General features: G+C 42.4%; 1 protein-coding gene across 4 annotated transcripts in view; it reads left to right on the top strand.

Moving 5' to 3' along the window:
• The first annotated feature begins 2,776 nt into the window (after nt 1-2,776).
• dock4b (dedicator of cytokinesis 4b) overlaps nt 2,777-27,959 on the top strand; it is an 84,701-nt gene continuing 59,518 nt past the window's right edge. For 3 of the 4 annotated variants that reach the window (XM_077499951.1, XM_077499950.1, XM_077499949.1), the window contains exons 1-2: nt 2,777-2,964; nt 24,970-25,053. In XM_077499951.1, coding sequence (XP_077356077.1) covers nt 2,928-2,964; nt 24,970-25,053 — 121 coding nt within the window. In that variant the 5' untranslated portion in view covers nt 2,777-2,927. The remainder of the gene's footprint in view (nt 2,965-24,969; nt 25,054-27,959) is intronic. The other variant, XM_077499952.1, reaches the window with a different exon arrangement.

Below are 27,959 nucleotides of genomic sequence, written 5' to 3'. Positions count from 1 at the left end.
CAGTTCAAAAAAGACACTTGACCTCACGGTCATGACCCAAACATAACCCTTGCATGACCCAAATTTAACCCTGGCATGACCCAGTCATGACAAGCGTAATATAAAAAAAGAAATTATTTTTCAGAATCGTTCAGCTCTACTGGCTTGGTGTAGGGATGGGACGGGATACGTTCAATGTGATAAAGCAAAGCCATTTATGACTGCCATCTGTCCGGCATGTGTGTATGTGTGTGGTAATACACTTGCGGGCACAATCGTGTTTTTTGACGATGGGTGTTAGGGGGTCCAGGTGGTTGTATACTGTAATTTTGCACCCACAGAGTGCAACAGCACGGAGCATGTGAGTCATAAAAACACTCTCAATCTGGACCTGCTTGTCACCAAGCAAACCATGTAACCTTAGAAAAAGAAGGCTTCTGGTTTTATGACTTTTTAAGTGGTAATATGACACAAGTGAAAACACTTGACCGGTCCGGTTGCAGTTTCTCATTAGCCCATTTCTCTGACATAAATGCTCACCATGAACTCGCAGACCACAAATCTACTCATTTGTTCCTGTTTACTTAGAAGTCCCATGCAGAAAAAGCCCCGCGCTGGTGTTTTTCCACCACAAGATGACCAGTGGGGAAAATCTGCTTTCTGTCAACTAAAAATGACATTCCATTTGACGCTAAAACACATGATCCAGAAATCTTTTTATATGTTTTAATAGCTCAAAGGCTTAACGAGGAATGTGCATAATCCGACATGAGCGTTTGCATTCACACTCTTTAGACTTAAACTTCATCTGCGCTTGGCGGTGGTAACGCATCCTTCAGTGGGGCACGGTTTTAGATGAAATGCCTTGTTTGACATGAAGTGTTGGGAATCCTGGCAGCTACACAGGCAGATTTGCCTTTTCCAAATTCTTCCCACGCAGTTACAAGCATAAAATTATTATTATTAATCAGAAATAAGAGTTTACGGATCTAGAAACAGTTGAAAGGCGCTTATTTGTGTGCCTATTTTCACACACAAAACTGTGTGTCTTTAATGTAATCCATTACGAAGATGTTTTTGTTCATGGCTATATTTCAAAGCCCGCTGCTTTTGTAGGTGAGGATGTTGCCTGCTGTGTCTAAGCTGGTGGATGTTTATACTCATTTACTATCTGACCAACACTTCCTGCTTTGTGGCAAATCAACAGGCAGAAAAACAAATGACAATTGGAGAGAAGGCTTTTAAAGCAAACATTTTTCTCACTCCTATTTCTCAGCAGTACCATGTCCCGCTTCTGTTTCACATGTTTATATTTGTACCCTTCTATTGCACTGCCATTATGTTGACAGCGCGTTCATTCACAGTTGCAAAACATCGTTTGGCACTTGCTGTAAAACAAGACCACCTCTGGTCCTCCAAGGGATGAATCTGCGGGGTTTCTGTTTTACTGTGCTCAACCACCCCAATACCCCCACCCCCTGTTCGGCTTATGATTTATTCATATGCAGAGTAGAACATTCTACAATCCAACAATTTACCCCCACAGCACCAATCAGAATGACTGAAGCTCGGCAACGTCTTCTGTACTACTAATCCCATTCAGTCTGTTTTCTTTTAATTAAAAATGCCCTGTGGTATCTTTCTGTGCAAGAAATGTATACTGCAAAAGACAGGTGATTGACAACCAAGCTGTGATACACTGAGCATCCAACAGCTAATTTTTTCCATGGTATATTCATTCATAATTCACCTTGGAAACGACAAGGGAGATGCGTAAACGGACGTGGTAGCGCTGATGGGACAGCACGGCACATCTGACACTTTCAAAAGAACAGGTTTCAACCACAATTCTTCGGACTCAAACGCACCTTGAGCCATATTCAAACAGATGATGAGAGAGAGAGAGAGAGAGAGAGAGAGAGAGAGAGAGAGAGAGAGAGAGAGAGAGAGAGAGAGAGAGAGAGAGATTGAGTGAAATTGGGTATATTAGCGAGTGAGGACACAGCCTGCTCATAAAAAATGTGTGACATTTGGTGCACATCACCCACATAGACACACTTATGCACACAGAGATGCGTACGTGCGTGTACAGCCACGCTGTGCAACTCCCTCCAGTTTTCAGTTTCCTTCTTCATACAGGCTCATACATTTTTCATGCATCACTTGTCCCACTTGAAGCTCTGTATGGTCCTGGTCAAGGTCATGTTGTACACCTCAAGCAATAAATTAGAGCTTGGGTTTTCTTTCTTTCTTTCTTTCTTTCTTTCTTTCTTTCTTTCTTTCTTTCTTTCTTTCTTTCTTTCTTTCGAATCACGAAAAGGATCACTTCCTAACCACATTGACGTCACCGCGTGTGACTACAACCCCCACAATGCAACACGATTGTTTCAGGCTGCGTTGGCCTTGTAGTAGCATTCAATGACACCTCGGACATACAACAATCCGATTGTTAGAAAGCCCGTCTTTTCGCGCTAACGTTTATGAACATGTTTCGGTTTGTTCTTGGTAAAAGTAGAAAAATCCTGTTTAATTTATCACCGTTCGTGTTTGAATGTCTTCTATTGTATAAAAATTTAATTGCTTCATTAGCCACGCCTCGAAAAACACCACTAAGTTTGAACAAGCCACAATACTGACTGGCCAGTAGCCATCTTTCACATAGAAATAAATTTCAATAAATTAATGAGGACAAATGGAAGACGTCATCGGCACCAAGTCGTCTATTTTCGAATTTAAATGTGAATTGATGTGGCGAAGTATCTTCATTTCCGACAAGCCATGAAGGCAGCATGTCTCCGTCCCGCTCCCAGCTGTGGCGCATTCTCGCCTCGGAAATCCAAACAATGACTCCTACTACGGAGCGGAGGAAAGCACGCCAGTAGAATGACTCTAACGGCACTAATTTCGCCGCTATTCCCACGCCAAACTTAAAAGCACCCGCCGTAAACATGTGGATACCCACGGAACAGGAAAAATACGGCGTCGGTAAGTTTATTGCATTTTTTTGTTGTTCAATGTGTGAAAGTGGAAAACACGCGGTGCGTTCACTGGCACAGTGTTGTTTGTGTTGGAGGAATTAAGCCGCAATTGATTGTTTACTATTAGGGATGTTTTTGTTTTTTTCTCTCCCTTAACAACAATAGGAAGCATCCGAGCTGATGATGAGCGCTTGACTGCCACATTGCAAAGCAGTGTTGTCGCTGTGACCCCCCCCGCCCCCCACGGGTTGCTAAATGAACAGCATCTTAATTATTTGTCCCTTTTTGTTGTTTAGGATTTGACACCTTTTTTCATATTTATTTCATTTTTTTAAATTTCATTATTATTATTATTTGTTTTTAATATTTTATATGATTTGTTTTCAGGGAAGAACCATGCCATAGTTCTCTTTCATATGTGTGCATCCTTATCCTAGTGCATTGTTTCAGGTTGTCGAGGGTTGTGAAATAGAAAAGTGAGACAAACAAGCCACAACAAACCGAATGTAGGAAGCAAGAGGGGGTGTTGGAACACAGTCTTTTATTCCTGCTTGTGTGGTGAGAATTCCTATTTGCTGCCCCCTCCACCAACGTCTCCTCTTCCACCTCCTCCTCCTCACAATGACATGATCATTGAGTTGTGAGCATGTTAAACGTCTCATAATAATATTCCCTTGAGGTTGTAATCTGCAGTGTGGGATTGATGCTCCAGCCTCCTTAAATCCCCCATGATCAATGTCTTTTCTTTTTTTTTTTTGTGTCGTCTCAACACATTTTGTGCTGGTGTTAATGCCTCATCCAAATGCACCATCCTGCCCTGCTTATGCACTTGGAGGCCACCTTTCCACCGTGACCTAAAATCAGTGAAGCTTATGGAAGTAGGAAGTAGCCCCTGGCCTCCTCTTGTCACAGCTTACGTTCTGGTCGCGGGACTTTTTCCTGTTAGATTTTCCCCCTAAGCGTCAACTTCCTTGGCCTGGAATCAGTGCCAAAAACCTGTCCTGTGTCACCCGTCAGAGATCCTTGATCCGGGCAAAGGGATCTACATTTTAATTGCAGTCTATCCAATTTCAAACTCCACTTGGGCTGGATTAAAGGGAGGATATTTATTTTAAAAGCTCAATAGTCGCCATTGTCCCCCCCAAACTGCTGTTAATTGGATTAAAAGCGCTGTATCCCTTTCCCCTCAGTAAGTGCGATTTAATTTTTAAGACGTTCTTTGGCAGCAGAGCTTGTCTTTTGTTGTACCCCCCTTTTCTTTTCTTTTCTTTTTTTTCGAGGAAGGAACCAATGTGTTCCTGTTGTGAAATGCCAAACCACAAAGAGGCTGGCTTCTCTCATGATGTCATGACATCAGTCTAGGTGCACAGTTGTGTCGTGCATCAGTGCAAATTTTTTTAAATTGAATTTAATCCTCAGTAAGTTTTGTGTCTAACTCTACTCACAGGTGGATTTTGACCTTTTAAATAACAGGCTGTCGTTGAACAACATATGGTTGCCATGGGAACTTGGAATATCTACTTCAGTGATATCATGGTAACATGAAGACATTTTGGTGTTAGCAGCATGTATTGTCGTTAGCGTCTTAACATTTATTGTTGCTTAGCACACGTTTATTTACTTCTGTATTGTATTTTTTTGTTGTTGTTGTGGGTGGACCATTGGAGTAAAACTTAATGTATTCCACATATATTTCGACAATGTTATGGTTTCCTTCATTCAAATAATTAGATTTGCGGCGATGTCAACACCAGCAACACTTGCTTTTAAGAAAAAGCAAAGTGGGCAGTGATTCTATGGTAGAAACTTCACATTGAGGTCCCGGCCCCTTTGATACTACATCATCTTACGTCAAATTGATTGGTTGATTTCAATCCCTCATCCCGCACCAGTACCTTACGCTGTGGAAGAAGCCATTCAGATTTGATGAAGGAATTTGGTGATTTACAGGTCTTCTAATTCTGGGCTTGTGCGTGGGACTTGGTTCAACAATTTCTGATCCGACGAATCGCGAGTTGAACTTTGATCCTTGGGTTAGGTGGTCACAGAATAACAAGAAATCCTAAATTATTCATACCAGGAAGAACAGCTGTTGGACTGGACTATTGTTTTCTGTATGTTGAATCCGGGGCCCGTTGGTTCTCGGTCTGTTAACACAAGGCTGTGTTTGAACAAGTTTGTTAGCCATTTTTATCCTCATTTGACCATAAGGTTAGCTAATGGGAAGCGACTCTGAGTGCTTCGGGTTTCATTTGATGTCGGACCAGTTAGATAAAGATCAAAATGGCTCTCCGCTTAATTGGACGGCGGCGGTTTTGTTTGATGTCGATTCATCTCACCGACGTAGCCGTACTCATTTAGGAAAGCCCGGGCCGCCGCCAATGATGAAATATGAATGGACTCCAGGCGAGTTGGTATTCAGGCGCCCATTAACCCACCAGTTGAGTGATTACTGGTTTTTAACCTGGAGCAAGACGCTTAGAAGATAGATGAGAAGATGTTCATATCTGATACCTAAAGTGACTTAAGCCAAGAGTGTGTGTGTGTGTGTGTGTGGGTGTGTTTGGGGGGGTGGGGGGTGGTATGGTACAGTCTGTGCTGTTTCTGAATGCAAAGAGTAATTTATGAGATCAGATAAAAAATGAAAATAAGTAGCAATCTGCTCCATAAGTCACTCAAGGCAACATAGCGTCACATATTATGCCGCAGACAGACTCCTCCTCTCCTCATTAAGACCCTTTGATAAAACCAATCAAGCGTGTCATTGCTCATCACAACGTAGGCACATAATTAGACTATTTTAACGAGCTGGTTTGTATCAAAGACATGCAAGTTGTGATTTATCGGAGTGGCACAAGAGCTTACTGGCTTATTTCTTGTGGGAAGGAGGACCAATGTCGAGACCCCCTCCTTCACTCCCATGACCCCCTCCTCCCGTGGGGGATGTCACCGTGGGTGATGGCGCGTGTCAGGGGCGGGTTCATTGTCACGGGGCACCCGCCCTCCCCTGTTACCTCCAGACTCTCCCAGTTCACTCCACAGGGGATTAGCAGGTTGTTTTGGAGCGGGGCGCCCCAAAGGCCCATTCCACCATTATAGCCATGATTCCATAAGGCAGCAAACCCAAGGGTGAGATACGGATAGAGGTTTGGGGGAGGGTGTGTGTCGAGGTGAAGCCTACCAGCTTGTAATTGCTTCCTCGCCTCGCCGCCTCATCTCAATCTGCAAAGATGGCGCCCCTTCACCAACGTTGTTGTCGTCGTCAACATGGAGCACAAGCATGTAGGCGGCTCCCTTGTGAGTTGAACAGATGTTGAAGACAATGGATGAAAACTAAAATAATAGAGTAAGTGAGCGTTAACCACCCTGCCCACTTCTGTTCACTATAGCTGTCCCTTGTGCAGACATTACGTGAGCCACACATGGAATAATATGAAGGCATTGTTACACAAATGTGTGAAAATGTCATTGCTGGTTCATTGTTCAATGAAGCCATGCTCTATTTATTTCAGCCTGCACTTTCAATGATATTATCAACAAGCTTGGTTATTTCGATCTGTAAACGCGAAGATGTAAGGAGAAGGAGATGAATGGATTGTGGGGAATTAAATTCTCCCCTTTGCCACTTCTCGCTAGCTTATCCCATTGTTGCTGGTAACACAGACAAGCCCACATGCAGCATTAGTCCACAGCTATGCATAATGTTATGACAGGCCACCGGGGGTGGGGGCAGGCGTATATTGGTGGCAGCGGCGGCGACAAGGGCTTTCCTGCTTTTCCACTCCAGTGGCGGGAGCTTCTCCCCTGCGTGTTTTCTGGGGATATTTCACATTTGCTTTGACGTGAAGTCATCTGCGTGTTGCGTTTTGAAAGGATGAAGACAATGGGCCTGGAAAAGAACCATAAAAATGTCAAGGAAGTTCCAAACCGGCTTCCTAATATCAATGAGTGATCTCTGAGTTTGGGATGTGTCCTATTAAGAATTTGGCGGTTTAACTGGTCTGTAATTCTCCTGCAGTGTTGCCAGCAGAAGTGTTTGTCATCTGTGTGGGACTAGGGGGAAATATGACTGGCGTGCAATTTTCATAAAAGAAAAAAAAACACAAAACAGGGGTGCCTGCCCATGACAATCATTGTGATTGGCAGGTGAGAGGCGCTGTTAATGTGCCAGGAGACACTTGTTTTTTTGTGCTCATACATTGTATAAAAAAAAAAAAAAAGATTGCACAGGCTTGGTGGAGTGACAGTTCTCTGTTCCCTGTGGCCATAATCCCGACGAGCCCATATTGACCATAAAGGAAGTGTACATTGATTTGTGGGAGCGCTTGTGTGTGACCCAGTGTAATGGTAATGACCTCAAGGCTTCCATTTGCCCACAATGCTGGTTTTAGTCAAAGCTATTTCTGCTCAGCCTCAAGTTACTTCAGCCGTTGTTTTAAATTCATTATTAATTTGGTCGTGAAAATGGAGAGATGTGGTAATAATTGATGGCTAATACAATTGTCCAAGCTAGCTGGGGCATCTATCTAAATTTTAGATAGATGCCCCAGCTAGCTTGGACAATGTTTTAGATTCTAAAACAAACAAACAAACAAAACCTTGTTATGATTGACTTTCCAAAGTCCAAATTGTCCTGTGATTATGTGACATTATAAATTGTTGCCATTGTTTTTGGCTTTACGTGTCTTCTTTGTAATCGTTTGTCAGTTCAAAATTATCCAGCAGTGATGCTATCCATCCAGTCAAATGAGAGGGTGTCGGAAAAATGTGTGTTTGCTGTGAAAATGACACTTTTGGCCATAAAAGGTGGCTGTCACAAATGCACACTCCAGCAATTGTGGACCTCCCTCAGAGGTTTTTGTGGCGTAAACAGGGGTTCGGAGTTCCAATTGACTTTATAACCTTGCTTGTTTTTTTGTTGTTTTTTTTTGTTTGTTTTTTTGCTGATCAATTTAAAACAACATTTTTGGAGTTGGGATTGTGGGATTGTGTTCCCACAAGAACTTTGTTGTTTGCTGAACCTTGACTTTTCAAGTATGAGGTAGTACCTCTGTGAACTCTGATAATAATCCTGATCATTTGATTCAGGTGTGTTAGAAAACATGTAGGACTCCGGCCCTCGAGGACTGGCATTGCCCCTCTCCTCTAGGCCTTAGGTCTCAAACTTAGCATCGTTATCAGGTTTCAACAAAGCTTGCTGATGAGCTGATCCTTTCAATTAGACGCGTTGGAAGTGGGAAACATTGAAAACATGCAGGACTGCGATGCTTGAGGGTCGGAGTTTGAGACTAATGCTCAAGATCCTAGATCAGGGATCGGCAATCTCGGTCCTCGAGGGCCGCAGGCCTGAAGGTGTTGCAGGTTTCCCTCTTCCAACACAAGCTGTTTCCAATCAATGGGATCGTTATCAGTCTAATGCAGAGCTTGCTGATAGCGGATCATATATCAGCTGTGTTGGGGAAGGGCAACATCCAAAACCTGTAGGGCTACGGCCCTCGAGGACCGAGATAGGTCTCAAACTCTGGTCCTAGGTCCTAGAGTATAGGCTAACCCCAACCCTTAAATGCTTTAAATGTCTTATTGCAAGAAGCTGTTTCAATGTGGACACAAAGAGTATACTGAAATATGTAGATATGTATGCAAAACTCCACTGTACAATGTAAACTGTAACTCTCATGCAAATCAGCATGCTTTAAAGCCCAATATTAGAAGTGTTTTCTAGATGATCACATATACATCACCTACTTAGCGTATCTGAAAAACTAGATGTGCAGAATACTAATCCTGCTTTAGTGGATGTGACCTAAATGGACACTTTGGGCAAATAACATCAATAGGAAATGGCATGAGGTCAGCGTGGAAGTTCAGTTTCACTCGCAAGTCCTCCGGTGCAGCTAGGTCACTGGGTTTGCCAGGATTAATTTCAGAGTAAGACGGATGGAGGAAAGGCCTGAAAGGTCTTCGTACTGATAGCGCTTAAGAAACCTGCTGTTTGACCTTGACTTGTCATTCAACCCTTAATTCCGTTTTCAAATTTGGTGGAGAAGGTTGTTGGATCTTTTTCTTCAAAAAAAATACACAGGGGAAAGTTCACAAAGCAAGGATTTCGGTAAATGGACAGAAATCCAAAATGTGCTCCGATTTTGTATCCTTTCCCTTCCACATACAGTAGTATGTAGAAGACATTACTGTCTCTGATCTGCCCCTTTTTGCTTCTTGTTTCCTCCTGTCCCAGTTCCTGCCTCTGTCTTGTGTGTTCCAAGCTAGAAGACTACACCAGCATGACCCTTCTCTCACACTCTGCCTCTTTCCCCCACACCTGACTCTCCTGACTTCGCCCAATACGTTTTGTTCTCAAGCCTCGGCCTTCTTTATCTCTATCCATACTCATCTGTCCCAGATTTTCTCGTGTTATGTGTGTGTTTGCCTCTGCATAATGTGTTTATTTGTAGCTCGCATGCATGTGCAGGCGGCAGCCTCGGTGGATCTCACGTCTTGGAGATGATAAAGCACTACAGATGCTCGGCGGGCTTAGGAGAGCAGCTCTAACCACAGAGGATCTTTGGTGTGCGACTTGCTCTGCCTCCTGTCAAATCTTACAAACCATGTTATGCTTCCTTTGGAGGCGTGTTTTACGCTGCAATGAGATTTGAAAAAGGCTGTAAACTGCTTTTTTATGCAATTCTGATGTAATATTGTCCTTTTTGAGTATACAAATGCTGTTAAATAGGATTAGCAATGAATGAATCTTAGCTCCTTTTTCAACTTGCACATTTACAATTTTATGCTTTTAATTAGTTTTTCATTGGAATCATCAGTGCAGGGACCAAACACATTGTTATGAGTTACAGTAAAGCTACACAGTATCTTAAGAATATTGGCTGATGCTCATTGGGATACATTTGAGATGAATAGTACGACAATTCTAGGATTCAAATCAGGCATTTTTCTTCATCGTTTTGTGTGTGGTCTGCTCCGATAAACTCAACACAGAGCACCACACAGAAAGGTGTTAACTGTCAATATGGGGATTACTTTAAATATACCACAAGAAGTGGCTTCTTTAAGTTAGGGAGGGACTTTAAAATTGGCTGCTTTGCAGAACAAGTGCATCCTTGGTTCAGCTCTCTGTCTTGCCCTTGCACACTCCCACTAAATGGCTGCCGTACCGGCTTGTGTACATTGACTGTAAATTCAAGAGCTGTGACGATGATATCGATCGGCCTAATTCACCTTTCCATCACAGCTGAGATTTGGCGGACTTCTCGTCTCCATCACAGCTCGCAGCGCAGCAGCTTTTCTGACCTTTGCGTGCTCCTCTTTGTTGATGATGGTCGATCTCGGGTTGGCACTCTGCCTGCCCGCCTCACCTCACATCTCCTCTCTGCCCGCTGCATTCAGTTCCTCCCCAAACCTTTTGCGCAAGAAGGGCTTTTCACGCCTCATTTTTTTTCCCCTCCCAGTCAATCTGAAGAATGTTAAGCCCAATTGCAATTGATTCTTGGTACACATGAGTGCTCAACTCATTGAAATAGTTTGACTTGAAGAAGAAAGAGCTATAGATTTATGCATCGTCCCTGCACTGATTCCTTTATCAGATACTGTAACTCTGAAATTAGATGAATTTAAAGCACCAAAATATGATTGTAAACAACTTACCCTACGCTGAATGTTTCATTCACATTTCTAAATTAATTGTATTGGTTTTGTGGAGTGCTTAGACTGTTTAATTGATCAGGTTTACTAAACCTCCTGCTGCGACCCACTTTGCTTATTCAAGCCAACCTGTCTGCAGGGATTGCCCCCTTTTTAAAGTGTTTATCTTGTGAAAAGGAAAGCCTTCAAACCACACAGAGATAAAAAGAGATTTGTTAGTTAAATATTTGCATTAATAAGCCCCGGGCTGGATTTTTTTCCTTTTTTTTTTTTTCTTTTTTTTTTTTGAAGTTTTGTTTGTCTCTGGGAAGAAGTGTCTGAGCGTCTCTCGTCTGATGCTAGATTGAATGTGGTCTTTTTAGGAGCTTCACAAATACACAATAGTTTGCATTCCTTTTTTTTTACATTGACTTAGCAGATATAGACAGATTCGAGAGGCTTGTGAGCTTTGTTGAGTAACATTTTTTCCTAAAACAGGTTTGTGGACATCGTCATGATCGGTCGGTGTTATAAATGAGCGTATTTCCCTTGTTTCAGCTGAAATATAAACTGAATCACATGCTATTAAAAGTAATGTTGCACAACTCCCAGACAGTATGTCAATCTAGTGGCAATCTCACCCAAGACGATGATGTCAGTACCCTTTTTTCTCCTACTTGGTGTTACTGAAAAATCCATCCACTTTGACTTGAAGTGGCCCCTGCTCGCCACAAGCTTAACCTCACCGAGCGTCCACCTGGCGTCTTTATTTTCCGACTTCAATCACTCTCCACCCTCAGGGGAGGGAGTCTGAGGACCTCTAAGCGTCAAGTGTTGCTTCTAAAAGTAGCCGAAACATATCCCCTTTGTGTGGACGAGAGGGGAAGGAAATCACCGTGGGAGCCTTTGTTTGGCCAGAGCATGGCACATGGAGACTTCAATAAGGCAGAAAATATGACAAACAATTCCGTATTTGCATGCATGCTATAACCACAACACCAGCACAACTCAGGAACCTACACCGTCAGATGGTTCACATTCCCTGTGAGTCCCCTTGGCTATTCTTGCTAACAAGCAATTTGTGTTGAGAGCTGGCCCCAGATAATATATATACAGACACTAGCATGGAAATAATCCAGCATGTGCCACTTAGCAAACGTCCACGTTTCACTGGGATTCATGGCCAGATTCTGTTTGACGACAGATGGCTTTGTTGATCAAGCGAGAGAGATCGTGTTGTGGGGGTTTCTTCCCTGAGGGGACTGGAAATGTAAAAATAGCACTTCTTCACATTGAGTAATCTTCACTGTTAATGGATCAATAATGGAAATCTTTTTGGCTCATATGGTCCGTAGTTATTTATCTGGCGCGTAATGGCCTGTCAGTGGGTCCATTTTGACCTTGATGGTCGCAAATCTCTGTATCACTTTTCAGTTCTTTGAGCATTGCTTTCATGCTCACTGAAAAAGCTCGCAGAAAAAGTGTCAAGTCAGTGATTTGTGCCTTATGTCTTTGAAACTGGACTCCTTCCCTCATGGACATTGTTCACACAATAAGGGCTCGTTGGTTCAAAGCGATGCCATGAAATGAGACTGATATGTTTTCTGTCACTCTTTGAAATAGTTCAGCTAAACATTTATAATTGTTCATATTTTGCGCATGTAAGCTCTGGTATTGCTGGATCATGCCCTTATTCCGTCTTTCTGCTTATTTGGGCCATTTTGGGCCCACTGCTATGCCATGCTGACCTAATGAGTGTGGAGAATCTATAAATAGTGACCCGCAAATTGATGATACTGCACTTCTTCTTGTACAATGTAGTTGGTATTAGTGCATGGAATGCATGTATCCTCAATTACTGTTAGATTTAGCTGTCGGCATCTCCTGACATCACCTGTGACGGCAATAATGGGAATGATTGAAATGGCCAGGAAGCAGCCATTGATTTGGAGTGGGACTGTTTCCAGACATCATCAGTGATGATGCATCACCCGTAAGCTCCCTCGGGACCCTGATTTGGACTGCAGCCATAATCCTCTTTGCCCTAATGCACCAATAACCTCACCATCACCACTGCCACCTAGGAATACAGGGTCTGGGCCAGTGGGCCACTTTTGTGGCCGATTATATTGATTTTTCTCTTCGTCTGAAGATTTGATGAAGTGACACAGATTTGTTAATGTCTTCATGAGTAATTCTTCTTCATCTTTATTTTAAATACAGCTTTTATGTAGGTTGCTCGTTTATTAAAGAAACGTAACCTGGGTATATCATATCTTCCTCTGATCCCTTCCACTGAGTCTTTTCGTTCCGTAAACATCATCAGTTGAAATGTGCACCGTCTGACTTGAGTGGTGATCTCTTACTGGGCTTACCACATTTTATTTGCTTTTAAATTACAGTCTATAGGCTTGGGAACCAGAAGTCTTGAAATCAACCTTACTGGTACCGTCCGTAGTATTTTGCGCTTTTTGAGTTATTGGGCTTGGGATACATGCCATTGCAAGAATGGTGAATGGAAAACCTTGTGGCTAGAACAGCTTCCCACTCCGCCATGTAAACTTCCGACAAGATTTTGGAGTGCGTCTGTGGGTATTTTTATTTCATGGGGATGAAGTCATGACTGTGTGGGTCAGTCAAGTGCCGACAAAGCTGAAATGACAGAATTGTCTTACTACTCTGTGGAATGAATATTCATCAGGTGTCAGAGGGTTCTCTCCCACGATTGATTGATTAACTCATTGACTGCCATTGACGGCTATAGACGTCAAACTATTCATTTGAACTGGGCTGGCATTGAATGAGTTAAATATGTCTTGATAGAGTAGAAACATTTCTCTGTTGGTTTACTGACAATTCATGAGTTTTGTTGTGTAGTCAGCTCATATCACTGCATCTGGATGGAGCAAGACTGTAAATGATTCCATGCAATCAACAAAGAGAACAAGGGAAGGAGACTGCGGAGACAGTAATGTGATGGGCTGTCAATGGATGTCCCGCAAAGTATCCCTCCTTTGAGCCGGGCGGCCGAACAGCATCCCAATGTTTGTGTTTCTCCGCAGCTCATTAGCGTATTTTATACTTTCTTTCCCTCAAGCTAGCGCCAAGCGTGGAATGGGCACACAAATGAGGTTACGTTTTCTGCTTCGTACAATGGTGGGAGGAGAAAAACAAAGAAGAAATTAATCACTCCAGCCTTGTGCGTCCCTCCTCCTCATCTACATCTCCCTCCTGTAGACTTTTTTTCGGAATAGTTTTATTTAATTACCGACAGCCTTGGTGCAAGCGCACAACTGCCACTGACCTAAATCGAGAAACTGGGACGGTTTTGTTTTTCCTCACCCCTACAAATGTCTTACTCTACTGCATTGATTTTGTCTGTGTTGGACTTTAGCAAGAGAAAATTAGCTGAGCAGAGGTATCATCTTAGCAACCACCCAGCCTGCTGGTCTGTCTTGCTTCTGATGCTGCATTAGCCTAGTTTAACCAGCACGGAGCTGTGCGCCACTTCCTCCAATTTAATCTGCCGGACGTGCCGGGGAATTGGGATTCTCTTGCATTTGCGGGTGCGTAACAGGAAGAGAGCCATTATGAAACAAATTGGAGAGCAGCCTCTTTTGTTGCCGCATATGTCGACTCGGTAATGGGCAAGATTTAGTGTGGAGCAGCTCCTCGAGTCGGAGCAAAATTCAAAGTAGACACGGGGGATGTTGCCATGTGATGGTTTAGTATTGGTTAATTATTTTTACACTGTGAGAGGGATTGAGTGACATCTCCCTTACTCTCCCTGGGTTGTGCAATTTGCTATGTTCCGCAATCCATTGGGATTCTAGGAAGAAGCTTTCCAATACCTCATTGTCGCGATAATCATCCACCCCGCCATGCCAGAAGTTCCTCGCCCCAGTGGAACAATCCTCCACCATCCTCGAGTGGCATGCCGGGTACAGCAAAATAGCCTAGACAACAGCTGAACCCCCTTTATCCTGCTGGAATGCGGGAGTACGTGCACACATGAAGGCCATACATCCAAACATACAAGCAGACAGCATTGGTTCACTCTGTACGTTTGCTGATCAGGAATCATTCAACCACTTTCGCGGTTGAGCTGAACGTGCCTGCAAGTTTGTCGACTGAAAGTAAGCAACATTCAAGACAACTAAAGAACTGACCAGGAAGCATGCACTTTTGTCTCTTTCAAATGCATTAAACACTGCAACCGGCCATCGGAAGTCATTCTTGTGTTGTGCACTTTTCGTGTCAGTCTATTGATCTCCACTTCTTGCAGATGTTGGTAGCATTGGCAAGATGACAAACCACAAAATTCAACCCATGAGGCTCCTTTTTATAGGAAAGAATGAGAATCAGTGCCAGTATAGTCAGAGCTGCACACTCACTCCTTCATTTTCCATATGTTGTGGCTCATGAAGAGGCAAATGCATATCACATGAAAACGTTTTATTTTTATTCTGAGGCTTGGGCTGGCGGTCAGAGCGGTCCTGCTCTGCTCATCCGTCTCCAACTGGCACTACTTTGTCATCTCTCCATTGTTGTCTTGACAAGAAATAGCCCTCCTGAGCTCGGAAGGAGTCACAGTGTTCTCAGATGAGAGACACGGCAAGAACTCAGGCTATTGTGTTTTTGTTGCCTGGGTCCACTCTGTGTTTCTTAGTTCACTTGCTGAATACCTCGCTTCAGGTCAGGTCTTCCACGTAGTTTCTCTCAGTTTATGAGAGGCTGTGGTCCTTGCTTAATTACTTACTTTTGTATAAATATGACCTTGTCGCCATACAGATACTCAAGACATAAAACTAAAAAGCACTAAATCTCGTGTAAAATGGATACAATTAATTTTTGATGATCCAGGTTGACTAACCGTTAAAAGGGGGTTGACCTTTTGAAGGTGATTTTACACATCACCACAAACGCGCACTGCAGTCCATTTAGAGGTCTTGCTATCTCCACCAGCCGTCAGTGTTGTTTTTCATTTCAAAATGGTCTCATCTCGAGAGTTTGAAGCAGTTGGAGTTTGGCGTATTTCTAAAGAAAAACATCATTCAAAAGTGAAAGTGTGCCAAATTCCATTTCATTCTTGCAAGGGAACTCCTTGTTTTCAAGGGTACATAAAGTTGAGAAATTTGATTTTTGGTAGTAGTCATGTTCTCGGCATCATGTTTGGCATTGAGCGCCTCGCTAGCCCTCTTCAGTCAAAGTGAAACTGTAAGTTTCTAGCACGCCCCTGTGAGCTCACTGGCCGACGGGCCTCGCTGATAATGAGGCCCGCTCCACTGGCTTGTATTTGTGAAGCACCTGCCATCTGCGTGTCCTTGAGTGGAGCCCATGTTTGTGTGTGCATAGGTGAAACGTCTTCAGTGGCTCTGGCTGTGCTCTGAGGCTACCACCGTCTGTCAGAGCGAGCGTACCCTTATCACTTTGCGTGCGGTTGTTTCAATCGGGACTTCCTTCCGCGTCTCGGCCTCCCACGGCGAATCCGAGTGCGCATTTAACATCCGAACCTGCACCCAGCAGCCCCTCCAGCTCAACGCAGACCGCCAACACTGCAGTCCTTTCATTCACTGTCTCGAAAACACACACACACAATTATACAGTCTGCCTCTCACTGAGTGCTTTGTTTTATCTGTTCGGGAGGAGCGCTGAATGAAGGCTACTGGGCCAGGATGTGAAGTGAATGTATGGGGTAACGATTACACAGAATTTGGGATTCTCATCCTCCGGGACCAGTGTGCTGTCTCTCCGCTGTCTGTGATGTTTCTTTCATCCTCCCCTTTTTGTGTTTGAGCTTGTTTGCGGCAAACTAGGCTAAATAAGACTCTTGGTGGTTGGCGGTAGACGTGCCAAATTTGACGAGACATGGAAACATGAAATAAAAAATTTGGCAATGGCTGTCTTCCTCTCATTTGCATTCTCAGCGACTTCTGTCTCGGCTGTTGCACTCTACTGGAACTTGTGGGAGGCTTAGCGGCGTTTGTCCTTGACTGAAAGAAGGATGGAAGTCTTTTGAGAAATGGCTCCCAACCCTAATTGGGCCAAGGCACATGTTTTACATGAGAAAGATTTCACAGAACACCAGTAAATAAAAACAAACAAGAAAATGTGATTTTCTTTATCACACAAATGTAATTAGTGTGAAATTTGGGCCTTTGGACCCGGTAGACACTCTTCCGCATCTGTGTGGTTGGTAAAGCTCCACAGCTGTGTGTCGCTCATTCTTGTATCCATCTTTTTATATATTCTTGGTTCTCAATTCTGGTCCTTTATATACAAGCATTAAAGACAAAGATCTGTCTGACGTTCGGCCAGAACTTAACAACTTTTGAGCTGGGTTGACAGTCCTTTACTAAATGCTAACCTAACCAGACTTGTTAGAAGTGGTCAAGACTGAACGAAAGTTTAACTACCAGGGACATTTGAATTTTCTTATAAATCAAACTCTAAAGGCCTTGTTATTATCCGTGTATGCATGGTAACATTTTGCATGTCCACCCACATCATCAAAATGGACTTAGGTCATTCTGCTTTGAATAAGCTTGAGGATGTGTTTGTGGTCTACCTCATAGTGTGAGCTTGTGTGTTGAGCCTCCCCAAGCCACAATTGAGAGTGTGATGGCGATGTTAGCATGTCAGGTTTCTGTAAAAAAATCAGTCGGCTATCTCAACACAACCTGCAACTTCCGACCGAGAGAAGAATGCTATTTGGTTGTTCATGTTTAGATGCTGCGCATGGCTGCATGCTTTGAACCAGAATGGGGTAGGGATGGATTTATAATGAGGTGATAAGCACCAGCTGTCCACAACGATCTGATATAATGGAATGGCATGTTACCGGCACATTAACGCACACTATATGTCTAAATGAGAATCCTTATTCAGCCATTGGCATGTACTTTGACTGTATTGTTTTTCATTGCGTCTTATATACGGAATCATAGACTATTTCAGATTGCCTGATTGCATTTCAACTGCTTGACCATAGTTTTTGTTTTTGCAGGGCTGTAATCTTTGTAAAATTTGTTTCATCATTTTCTCATCAGTGTTTTCATCATACTGACTTGTGTTGCTATGGCCTGAGGCGATGGAAACATGAGTGGCTGCGTTTCCCTCCGCCAGTGACGGGTGTATGCTTTTTGGTGATGTTAAATCGGCGAGACGGGATGTAAGGCAAGCGTTCACAGGTCCTGCCGACGGTGAAATATACAGCCTGCCAGATTGCTTGTGTGTGCGCTGCGCACGCTCACGAAGGCAGGTCACACACTCACAGAGGTGGCTTCTGTTCACTGTTTTGCCTGTATGTGTGTTTATATTTGCATGAGGCATAATTTGTTTTAATTGGATTCAAGAGAGCCTGAAGTGCAGATAGAGGTTGGTGCCACCTACTTGCTGAAGGAAGTGGAGAGGCTTTCTGTGAGTCAGAATGCGGTGGGTTTGGATCAACACGCCCACTTTTAACAGTTGGGTGGCAGTGCGAGGCAGATGTTCAGTTGTCTGCGTCTTTTTGCTTTCTGACAGCCTCCTCGTTCTTCCATCTTAATTCCTCTCTCTCCCTCACCTCCATCACGCTCGCCGCGTGGTGGGAAGGTGGGGAGGCGCCGGTGTCAGCGTGACCTCGGCCCGAAAACTGCAAAGCTGCAACTCCCCGGTGGGAGCATCTGCAAGCGTATGAACGAGAGGCAACACATGCTCATCATGTGCCATATGATGTCCAGACTCAGTTATTGGTTCACACTTCCTTTTTGGATGCTTTTTTCCACAAATGTTTGAAAGCAACTTGATGATTTCACGCTATGGGGGATTAGGAATCTTGGTAAATTCAACATGCTTTTAGAACACATGCACGATCAGATTAACGTCTATGAATGTTATCCATTTCACTGACCTATATACAGCGGAACCTTGATTGACCGAACCACAAACCGATGGACCCCAGATTTATCCAACAGAAAACTGTGTCCCATTCGCTCAGAACACAACTTTTGTACAATACCTTTCAAAGATCGGCAGTCAACAGCGCTATGGTGCCATCAACAGAGACTTGACTTCTGACTTGTGCTGCTCTCTCGTCATAGATAAGCACACTTTACACTGGACTAGAGCAGGCTAGAAAGTGAGTAAATGTGGTTAGTAGGGGAGGGAGCCCCTTCAATTGTAATGGAACTTGGATGTTAGCTTAGCATCTGCCTTAGGGACACAGCTAGCATAAAAGTATCGTATCAACCCATTGCCTGTTGTTTTTACTGGAGCAAGTAGTGTCCAAGTCTCTCGACCATGCTATTTTTGGTGCAGTACACAGTTGGTTTACTGTAAAGCCCTAATCTATGAGATTTTATTGTAGCAGAGGTGCAAAAGGAAGCACTAGAATCGTGGTTCATTAACTCAACTGGATCCACACCATTGGACTTCCTCTGATGAAGTTTGGCGAAACTTTCTGATTTTTTGGGGGGGTAATATTTATTTAAATAATTGGGCCACAAAAAAGTACAAAATAATTTTGTACTGGATGGCTCACAGACGATCAGTCCCCCTATAAGTCTCAGTTTTCAATAGTCTTCAATCAAAGTTTCACTGTATAACACTACCCCACCATTGCCCTTCTTTTTCTATACAATCTCACTTGATAATGTTCAAACCTCTTGTGTAAAAGAGGGAAGCCACCTCATCATTCCATTGAATCAGTAAAGTCACTCAAACGTAAAATTCACAAGGCGAGAAAAAAAAAAAAAAGTCTTGCAGTTGCCAGAATGCTATTTACAGCAGTTTCCAAATAGTCATCTTCCTCGCACCACTCTGCTTTCAAAGGTTGCGCTTCTGCAGTGTGATTTCGCACCCGTTGTTGTGATTTGAGTGGCTGGCACGATGGCAGCCAGGTCGCTATCTTAGCACGCAGAGGCGAGGTGAAAAGATCCCAGCAGCTGGCAATGAAGAAGGCCAGATGAAAGCCTCGTTCCGCTGCTCGCTTCCACCATTTTTGCTTTTGTACGTGCTGCCTATCGCGCTTCCTCGCCAGTGGTTTGGTTAATCTCATGTGTGCCAAGTTGAACGGCGTTCAAGGTCTCTGCCGCGCCAACGTCTGCCTCCACTTTTCTCCTAGCGCCAGGCAAAGCTCACTACCGAGTCCGACCTTCCGTAACCTTGCGGCAAGAGCACACGCATGTCGTCAGGCTAATTCAATTGTGGAAGGTTAAGAAATGTGTTGAAAAAAAAAATGGTGTCCTTAGAGGAGTGAGTGTAGAACAGGATGCAAAATAACAGCAAAAAGCAACACAGAATGCTTTTCTTGATGGAAATATTTGTGCTTTCCACCCCCGACTGGTACGGTGGCAGCTTGTCACGCTAACGCTGCAATATTGCTGCTACAAGAGTTTATGTCAACACTTGGATTAATATTAAAAAAATCACCTTTGCGATGTGCCTTAAACACCAATAAACATGTTAATCGAGTGTGTCATGCAGTTTGTATTTTGAACGTGAAGTAAGTCCTTGTTTCGTTAACCGCAGTCCCTGACTCAGTGCCTCGAATCCATGAGGCGATTACAGTTGTGGCATGTATTTAAAGTTTTTTTTTTGACTTGACCACAGAGTGCGAGATAAATGTGCATGTGCCTTTGATTCGGGAAACAGTGTTTGCAGTGTTGGCGAAGACAAAACATAGCTCAGCTAGTTTTGGTTTGAGTCGGAATGTGTTCGTGGTTCGGCTGCTTTTACGTGTCAGGTCCGACTGAAAATGTGGCCAATGAACATGCACAGAACGTCAGCATATGAGGAACTGAAGATATATATTTTTTCTTCATTAGCTGAATCTGTTTGTTCTCAAAAACTAATCTTGTGAAACAGTGTTAAAGAAGTGCAGCTTCCTTTTTCTGCCGTTTTATGGTCATTTTGAATGCGTCATTGCAAGCATTTATTGGCATGTTTCATAACGCTCACACATGTATATTCCCACTTAATAGTTGAATATTCATGAAGCGTGCATTTGGCAGCAATGCAGGCGAGGGGAGTGCCACCAGTTGCTGCGTTAACAAATTACCATATTAATGATATAAATGCTGTATAATGAACACATGGGAGTGGATTATGCACACGAAACATTTTCAGATCAGTCAGGGGGAAGAAAGTCAAGCTGATTAGGTTGAAATGCTGCTTAATATACACTTTGAGTGGAATGTTAGCTTTTAAAATACTGTACGTTTCAACACTGAATTTGTCAAATTCAGTTTAGCAGCAGTTACAATACGAAGGTTTTATTAGGTTCTCATACCTGCCTCATGCGCTTTGAAGAGTTTCTTTTGCTCTTTGCGAAGGGGGCGAGCTGATGTCGCGCGTTTTCCAAGCCCCCGGCTGTGTTTGTTCTTCTAAGGAGCGTCAACGCACTGCGAGCGAGCCCAGCTTAATGCGGTTTGACAAGCCTGCACTCAGCGTGGAAGTGGAGAACACCTGTTAGACCCATTTGAGACAAGAGGCCTCGTCGCCTGCTCCACTTCCTCTGCGCAGTCGCGAGCAGTGAGAAGCACGTTGACAGGGTCAAAATGCGAGTACAATTGAAATATTCCATTTCTGGATACGGAGTTAATGACTATTTTCATTATTTATTACTGTCACAATTGCTTCCATTATCTGAGCATTCACACCAAAGAAATGTTGCATATTTATATTTTGTATTTGGATATATGTCTCAATAGAGTAGTGGGTTTAGAATGTAATAAAAGCCATCTTTAGGGGTTATATTCATATAATTTGATCAGTAAGGGTAAAGACCCTGAATGCAATTTTGAAGCTCACGCGTTGCCGATGTGCTGCCATAAGAAGGCAAGGTCGGTCTTGAATATTTTACATTGATTGAACATTATTCGCTTTAGCGTCTTTGTAGAAATGTTCCCAAACTTTCGAAGTCCAACGTCGGTTAGCCATGATAGCATACTGTGTACAGCTGGCGCTAAGAGTATATAGCTTCCGGCGACGTCACATCTGGCCCGGATTAATGCTACTGCGCATGTGCGTCCAGTAAGAGCAGGCGGCAGGCAGGAGGACGAGCGGCAGGCAGTCAAACGAGTGGTTGAGGCAGTTTTGGAAGAAAAGACAAATATAAAGCTCAAATATATTATGCAAAACTAGTCCACTATTTAAAGTAGCCGTCGACTAATCTTATGTCTCACAAATGAAATTATATCTATAGGATTTTCTTCTATTACTTAAATATGCCTTTTCCATGAAAAATAGAAAAAATAAACTCATTTTTTTTGTTTCTTTTCCAAATGGTCCATCTATTGCCACTGGAGGGCACCTCATTCTACTGTTGCAGTACACCAGAGGGATCTGTGATGTGAAGCGCCAGGATGTTCATTCACGCAATAGCACACGGGAAAATATTGCAAATTGTTATTTCTGAGCTACACATTCATCTTTGAAAAAACGACGCCATATATTAACCGCCTCAACACATCGTCTTTAAATAAACCACCACACTCAGTACTGACACTTGAGGTGTTAGTGCAGACGTTGGCACCTACTAGGGGTGTTAAAAAAAAATCGATTCGGCGATATATCGCGATACTACATCGCGCGATTCTCGAATCGATTCAATAATCGGCAGAATCGATTTTTTTTTTTTTTTTTTTTTTTTTTTTTTTAGGATTCACACCTTGAGCATGGAAGAATGTTATATGAACGGCACATTAAGCCTTAATATTTTTATTTTAATGCTGTTCAAATGTGAAACAGATTGCAAACTGTTTGTGTACAGTGGCTCACGGTTATAAGCCTCAAGTTTTAGATAAATATATTCATACAAATCTTACAGTGTACATGTACAAATTTACTGATAGTATTTTCTAAATTTGAATGGAAAAAAATCGCAACAATCGACTTATAAATTCGTATCGGGATTAATCGGTATCGAATCGTGACCATTCGTATCGGGATTAATCGGTATCGAATCGAATCGTGACCTGTGAATCGTGATACGAATCGAATCGTCAGGTACTAGGCAATTCACACCCCTAGCACCTACCATGCATATTTAATAAGCTTGGACGTGATTTGTTGCTAGACCCGAGTCATGGTCGACCGTCCTTTCCTTCACAAGTTCAGCATATCTCTTGTGGCAACCTTGACATGAAGTGCCCGAGTGACGTGGTGACGGCTCGTGATGAGGATAAATGTTGACATGTGAACCTTGCGCGCACCCCTGCGACAAGCCGCATCTCTGTCAGACCACCGTCCCCCTCCCTGCTTGTGACCCGTCGGATTTTATTCAAGCTTCTTGGATCTCTGCCGTCTCTTCTCTTGACACTTTTGTCAGCATCTATTGCTTCACTTGTTCCCACGGGAGAGTACCTGTCGCAATGTGGTCAAGAATGGAAACGCAACCTTTCACAAGACAAAAATGTGCTCGCTAGTGGCCCGAGTGGTTTTTATTTTCTGTTTTGGGACCCTGATGGGACGAAAAGTTGGCTCGGTGCATCATTTGATGCTGAGCAGTCATTTAAGGGCACGCCGTGGATTGACATGCAGCAGACTTTCAAAAAAGACTCAAAGTTGAATAATTCACTGCAAAGTGGTTAATTCATACGCTTTGCAAGTGATAAAGCATTTGCTGTGGTGCGTGTGCTTTGGTTGGGTTAAAAAAAAACAAAAAACAAAAAACAGGCTGTGTTTTTGTGTGTACTACACGTGAAAGCACTTGCTCTTTCTGAATGATTACAAAATCAGATGTACACGGTGACAGCAACGAAGAAAAATCCGAAAGGAGCGCTTCAGGATAGCAAGCAAGCTAAAGAAGCAGAAGGGGAAAAAAGTGGGACAACATGTTAACACAAAAATAAAGAAATATTTCAGAGCAATCTCAGCAGTCATTCTAATCGGAACCTGAACTGATTTGTTCATCTGCTTTTTGCTACAATTGTAAATATAGTAAGAGTGGGAATCCTTGACTGTCTCACGATTTGATTCAGACGCGATTTTCGATTCAAAATGATTTAACAAATGATTTCTGCTTCAATCTGCCGACGTTCCGTCATGTTCTGCTTTGCACGACAGAATGACCAATGGAGACATCAAAGTGTCATTTTTATTTTATTTATTTATTATTTTACATTTATTAAGTTTGGAATTGTAAAGAGGAAAGTGCATTTTTTTCCCCACCAAAACAGCACGGGCCACAACTAGCTATCAATTTTATAGCTTTTATAGTATAAAATAAATAAATAAATTGATTTTGTGACATTTTATATCGGAATCATAGTAAATGGGTATCTCGAGTCGAAAATGATGCAAATGTTTTAATTTTTTGGCACACTTCTAAATATAGTGTCAAGCAATATGAAAATACTTAAACCTGATTTTAGAATGTGGATGTTAGTTGCTAGTTTTCTTTTTTTTTTTTTTTTTAAGAGTGCTCAGAATTTTTCATTCGGCAGTCTTATCGATTCAACATCTTATCATCATTGTTCTCTCTTTTTTTTTTTCCTTAGGCCTATTTGTGTGCGTGCGCGCGTGCGCGCGTATGTGTGTGCGTGTGAATTTGTCTATATTTATAATTCACCTAAAACCTAATAAAAATGCCATTACCCTTCACCTTAACCGGATACTTCATAGTCTCACCAGAGTCGTGAAGTTCAGAAGGTCAGCAGACCAGTGGAAAGGTCAAAGAAAAAAAAGATAAATCAAAGTGAAATCCAGCACCAACTAAACACTAAACCAAAGTAAAAATGGTTTAATATATACAAATTATGATTCACTTGAACCCATTCCAAGTATTTTTAAGTGTCCGGCAGCTACCACTGTACACCTCTACATCCCATTTCTATACATGCAAATCCTGTTTACTGCTGTTTGGAGTGTGTGTTGAGGTAAACTGGATGAATCTGTCATGTGACACTCCAAAATCAAGAGTGAAGCCGTCCATTCTTTGCCTGCACATCCAGGTGCTAATGTTCACTTTGAATCAGCCCACTTGTACCCTATAGTGCTGCAAAACACCCGCATGGACACGTTTAACAGTGTGTGCGTTTGTGTGTCTGGCCAGACTTGTCAGCATATGTTTGCGTGAACTTTAGGCTGCCCTGACGGACATGCTGGTTTAAAATGTGTAAGCACCATCACAATTATTTTTCAAAATCGTTTGTCCTTCCTTTCTTTTCATTCTAACCACGTTTACCTCCAGGAATGCATATACTGTAATCATGACCTACTCATGCACATTTACATCCCATTAGCTGGTATTGTTTCTGTGGTCCCTGGAGCTGAAGAAAGATTACAACACTTTTCTCCTTACGTGCGCATTCTCTTGATCATCTTGTGCGGTTATGCTTGCACCATAAAGAGGATGCATATATTTAATTGAAGACGCTTTTGTTGTTGTTCACAGTGCTGGCCAGTTTCCGAGGCACCGTCCAACATGGCCTCCCGCTGGAAATTGGCGACACGGTGCAGATCCTGGAAAAATGTGAAGGTAATAATACAACATGATGCAATACATGATGTGGGTGCAATTTGTGGGCCACACCTCCTAATCAATAATGACTCAACTGAGGCTTGGCCTGGATTTTTTTTTTCATCGTCTGGATGAATGGGTGACAATTCCCACACGTGTCCCAATCTTATTGCAGCTCTTCTCATTTTCACTTCCTCAATGTGTAATTGTCATATAGTCTTGCCTGTTAGCACATATTGTATGTAGTGTCTCTCTACGGGAATGATGTGAGAACTAATGCAGGAAGGAAAATAAATTGGTTCTGCTTGGGCAGCGGCCCCTCGCAAATACCGCGTGCACCAAATGTCCTCAAATGAAATGAATTCATGTTGAAGGGTCACACGAGCAAAAACGCGCTCGGGCATGATCCTGGCACGGAAGCTCCAACGTGTGTTTTTGCACCCGGAGGACCTCCACTCCAGCTAATATCACACAGCTCGCCGGAGAAGCTTCTTGAGGGACTTGCTTGGTGGACGGCGCACAAAATGAGCGCTGGGATCAAATCGCACCCGCTGCTGCTTTCTTGCAAGGGAGCTGAATGCTTTTTCAGCCATGCGGCCCACGCCGAGTCTGCTTTTCTCCTCCATGCACACCCACGCTGATTTGCTGACATTCCAATTTCAGCTGCATCATCATGTCATGATGCATGGTCACATTTTAATTTTGTATTTCTTTGGTGGTGAAGGCACACCAGTGTCAGATCGCACGACCGAGTGGGACACCACTGTTGAAAATAAATCATTAAAAAAAAGTGGGAGAACGTCCTATGGAAAAACGAGAAAAAAGTTTTTCGCAAGACTTTTTTTTTTTTTGGGGAGCTGTGTTCACAGATGCAAAAATGAAGCATACCAAGAAAAGAACACTATCTCTACTTTGAAATATGGAGGAAAAAAATTCCCTGGACCAAAAAGACCCATTTAAGACCAATTTAGACATGTTATCAAAAAACTTTGATATGACAAAGGCTTTGATCATTCACGTCCTCCTGGAAACGTTCTATTTCATCAGATTCCGTCATGTTTCATTGTAATTTCATTCACCGGCAATCCATTGAAAAGAGATACAATGCTGCCATCTGGTGACCATAGTTACTGAGTGTTTTTGATTCCACAACCCATTGACCAGACAGCGCTGCACTTAGACGTTGTATGGCCCATTGATAAAAAAAAAAAAAAGTTGACGTGATTTAACATTTATGGCGGCATACATCGTGATTTTACTAATCTCTATTAAACGTTTTTGGCGGTCAAAGAGTTAAAGGACAAGTGTAAGGGCTTAAGTGTAATCAACTATACATTTGAATTCTAATGGTTGCTCATTCAGTTAATCATGTGATAAACAAAAACAAAAAAAAACTTGAAAAATTTTTTTCCCGATACTTTTGGCTCATTTAACATGACCTTGGTCAAATTGACCCATTTTAAAGCATATTAATTAATAAATAAGGCTGGAAAGCTGTTTTTTTTTTTTTTTTTTTTTTTTTTTAATGTTGCCCACTTTGGGGCAATTAAATGTGTTTGGGTCCGCAAACGTCATACCTGCACCTGAGAATTTTTGCATTTTTTTTTTTAACTTAATTTGAATAAAGCTTCTGCTGGCCTTATTTGCATTTGCAGTATTCCTTATTATTATTATTATTATTATTATTATTATTATTGTGTTTTTGATTATCATTATTATTATTATTATTGACACTTTATGGCTAATTATTAAACATGTCTGATTCAAACTGACCCATTTTAAAGTTGGGGAAAACTTGTTTCAGATTTTTTTCACTCAGGAAAATGCACTATATAAATACAGGATGTATACACATGAACTCCTTCTCAATCTACACCTCTGGGCTTCTGTTAATGTGTGGTGATGATTTTTTTCCTAAACCCCCACCCTCCCAGCCTGTGTCTTGCCATTTTGTGTTTGTTTCACCACCACACATTAACAGAAGCCCAGAGGTGTAGACTCAGAAGGAGTTAATGGGTAAACATCCTGTATTTATATAGTGCATTTTCCTGAGTGAAAACGGCAGACTGTGCCTTTAATATACCCGAGGTCAAATTGAACCAGAGACAACATTGATATTCCTATGACACAAAATCTAGAAATAAAAATATATTTCTAAAAACAATAGCATTAGGATAATAGGATAATAATAATAATAGGATAATAATTTTAAGAATTGGATTTGAGTTTGATATTTTTGGTTGATAAAATACCCCATGGCTTAGATTGACCCTAGCAAACATAACAGGACGGTTAAAAAAATTCCGTTGAACAACAACAAGAACAATATCAGATTTTCATTGGTTAATTTTCATAAATTTTTAATATAATAATAATAATAATAATAATAATAATAATAATAATATTATTGTTATTGTGGTACCATACTCCCTCATTTTTTTAATTTATAATAAATGGTGACACAATTTTCTTCTCAGAATTATCAGCATGACACTATAAATGTGGGTAGACTATTTTAAGTTGTGAGGTCAACCAAACCTATTCTACCCATTTGCCTCTTGACACGCGCACGCTTTCCCTTCCTGTTTGTACACTGAGAAAGCAGCCAGTCTGAGGGATGCGGAACTGCACAGTGCACACACATCGGTAGGAAGTTGACAGTAGCCCAGCCAGTGGAAGCCTTTTGCCCAGAAGGCAGTCGCAAGATCAGCAGCAGCGAGGATGCTGAGTGACGTGCGGCGCCACACTCACCGAGACGGGCTAATGGCTCTGCCTCATGTCGACGACGCCGTCGACACTTCAAAACACCGCGAAAGTGTTGACGCTGACGCGCGTCCCCCGCCTACTTGCATCAGCGGCGTCATTTGGACTTTGAGTGGCGCTCCCTCGCTGCGTTTTAGTACAACGTTGATGCAGTTTTTTAA

The sequence above is a fragment of the Festucalex cinctus genome, chromosome 16 (assembly GCF_051991245.1).
Source record: "Festucalex cinctus isolate MCC-2025b chromosome 16, RoL_Fcin_1.0, whole genome shotgun sequence".
In the NCBI taxonomy this organism is placed as follows: domain Eukaryota; kingdom Metazoa; phylum Chordata; class Actinopteri; order Syngnathiformes; family Syngnathidae; genus Festucalex; species Festucalex cinctus.
This window is presented reverse-complemented; position numbering and strand designations above follow the sequence as displayed.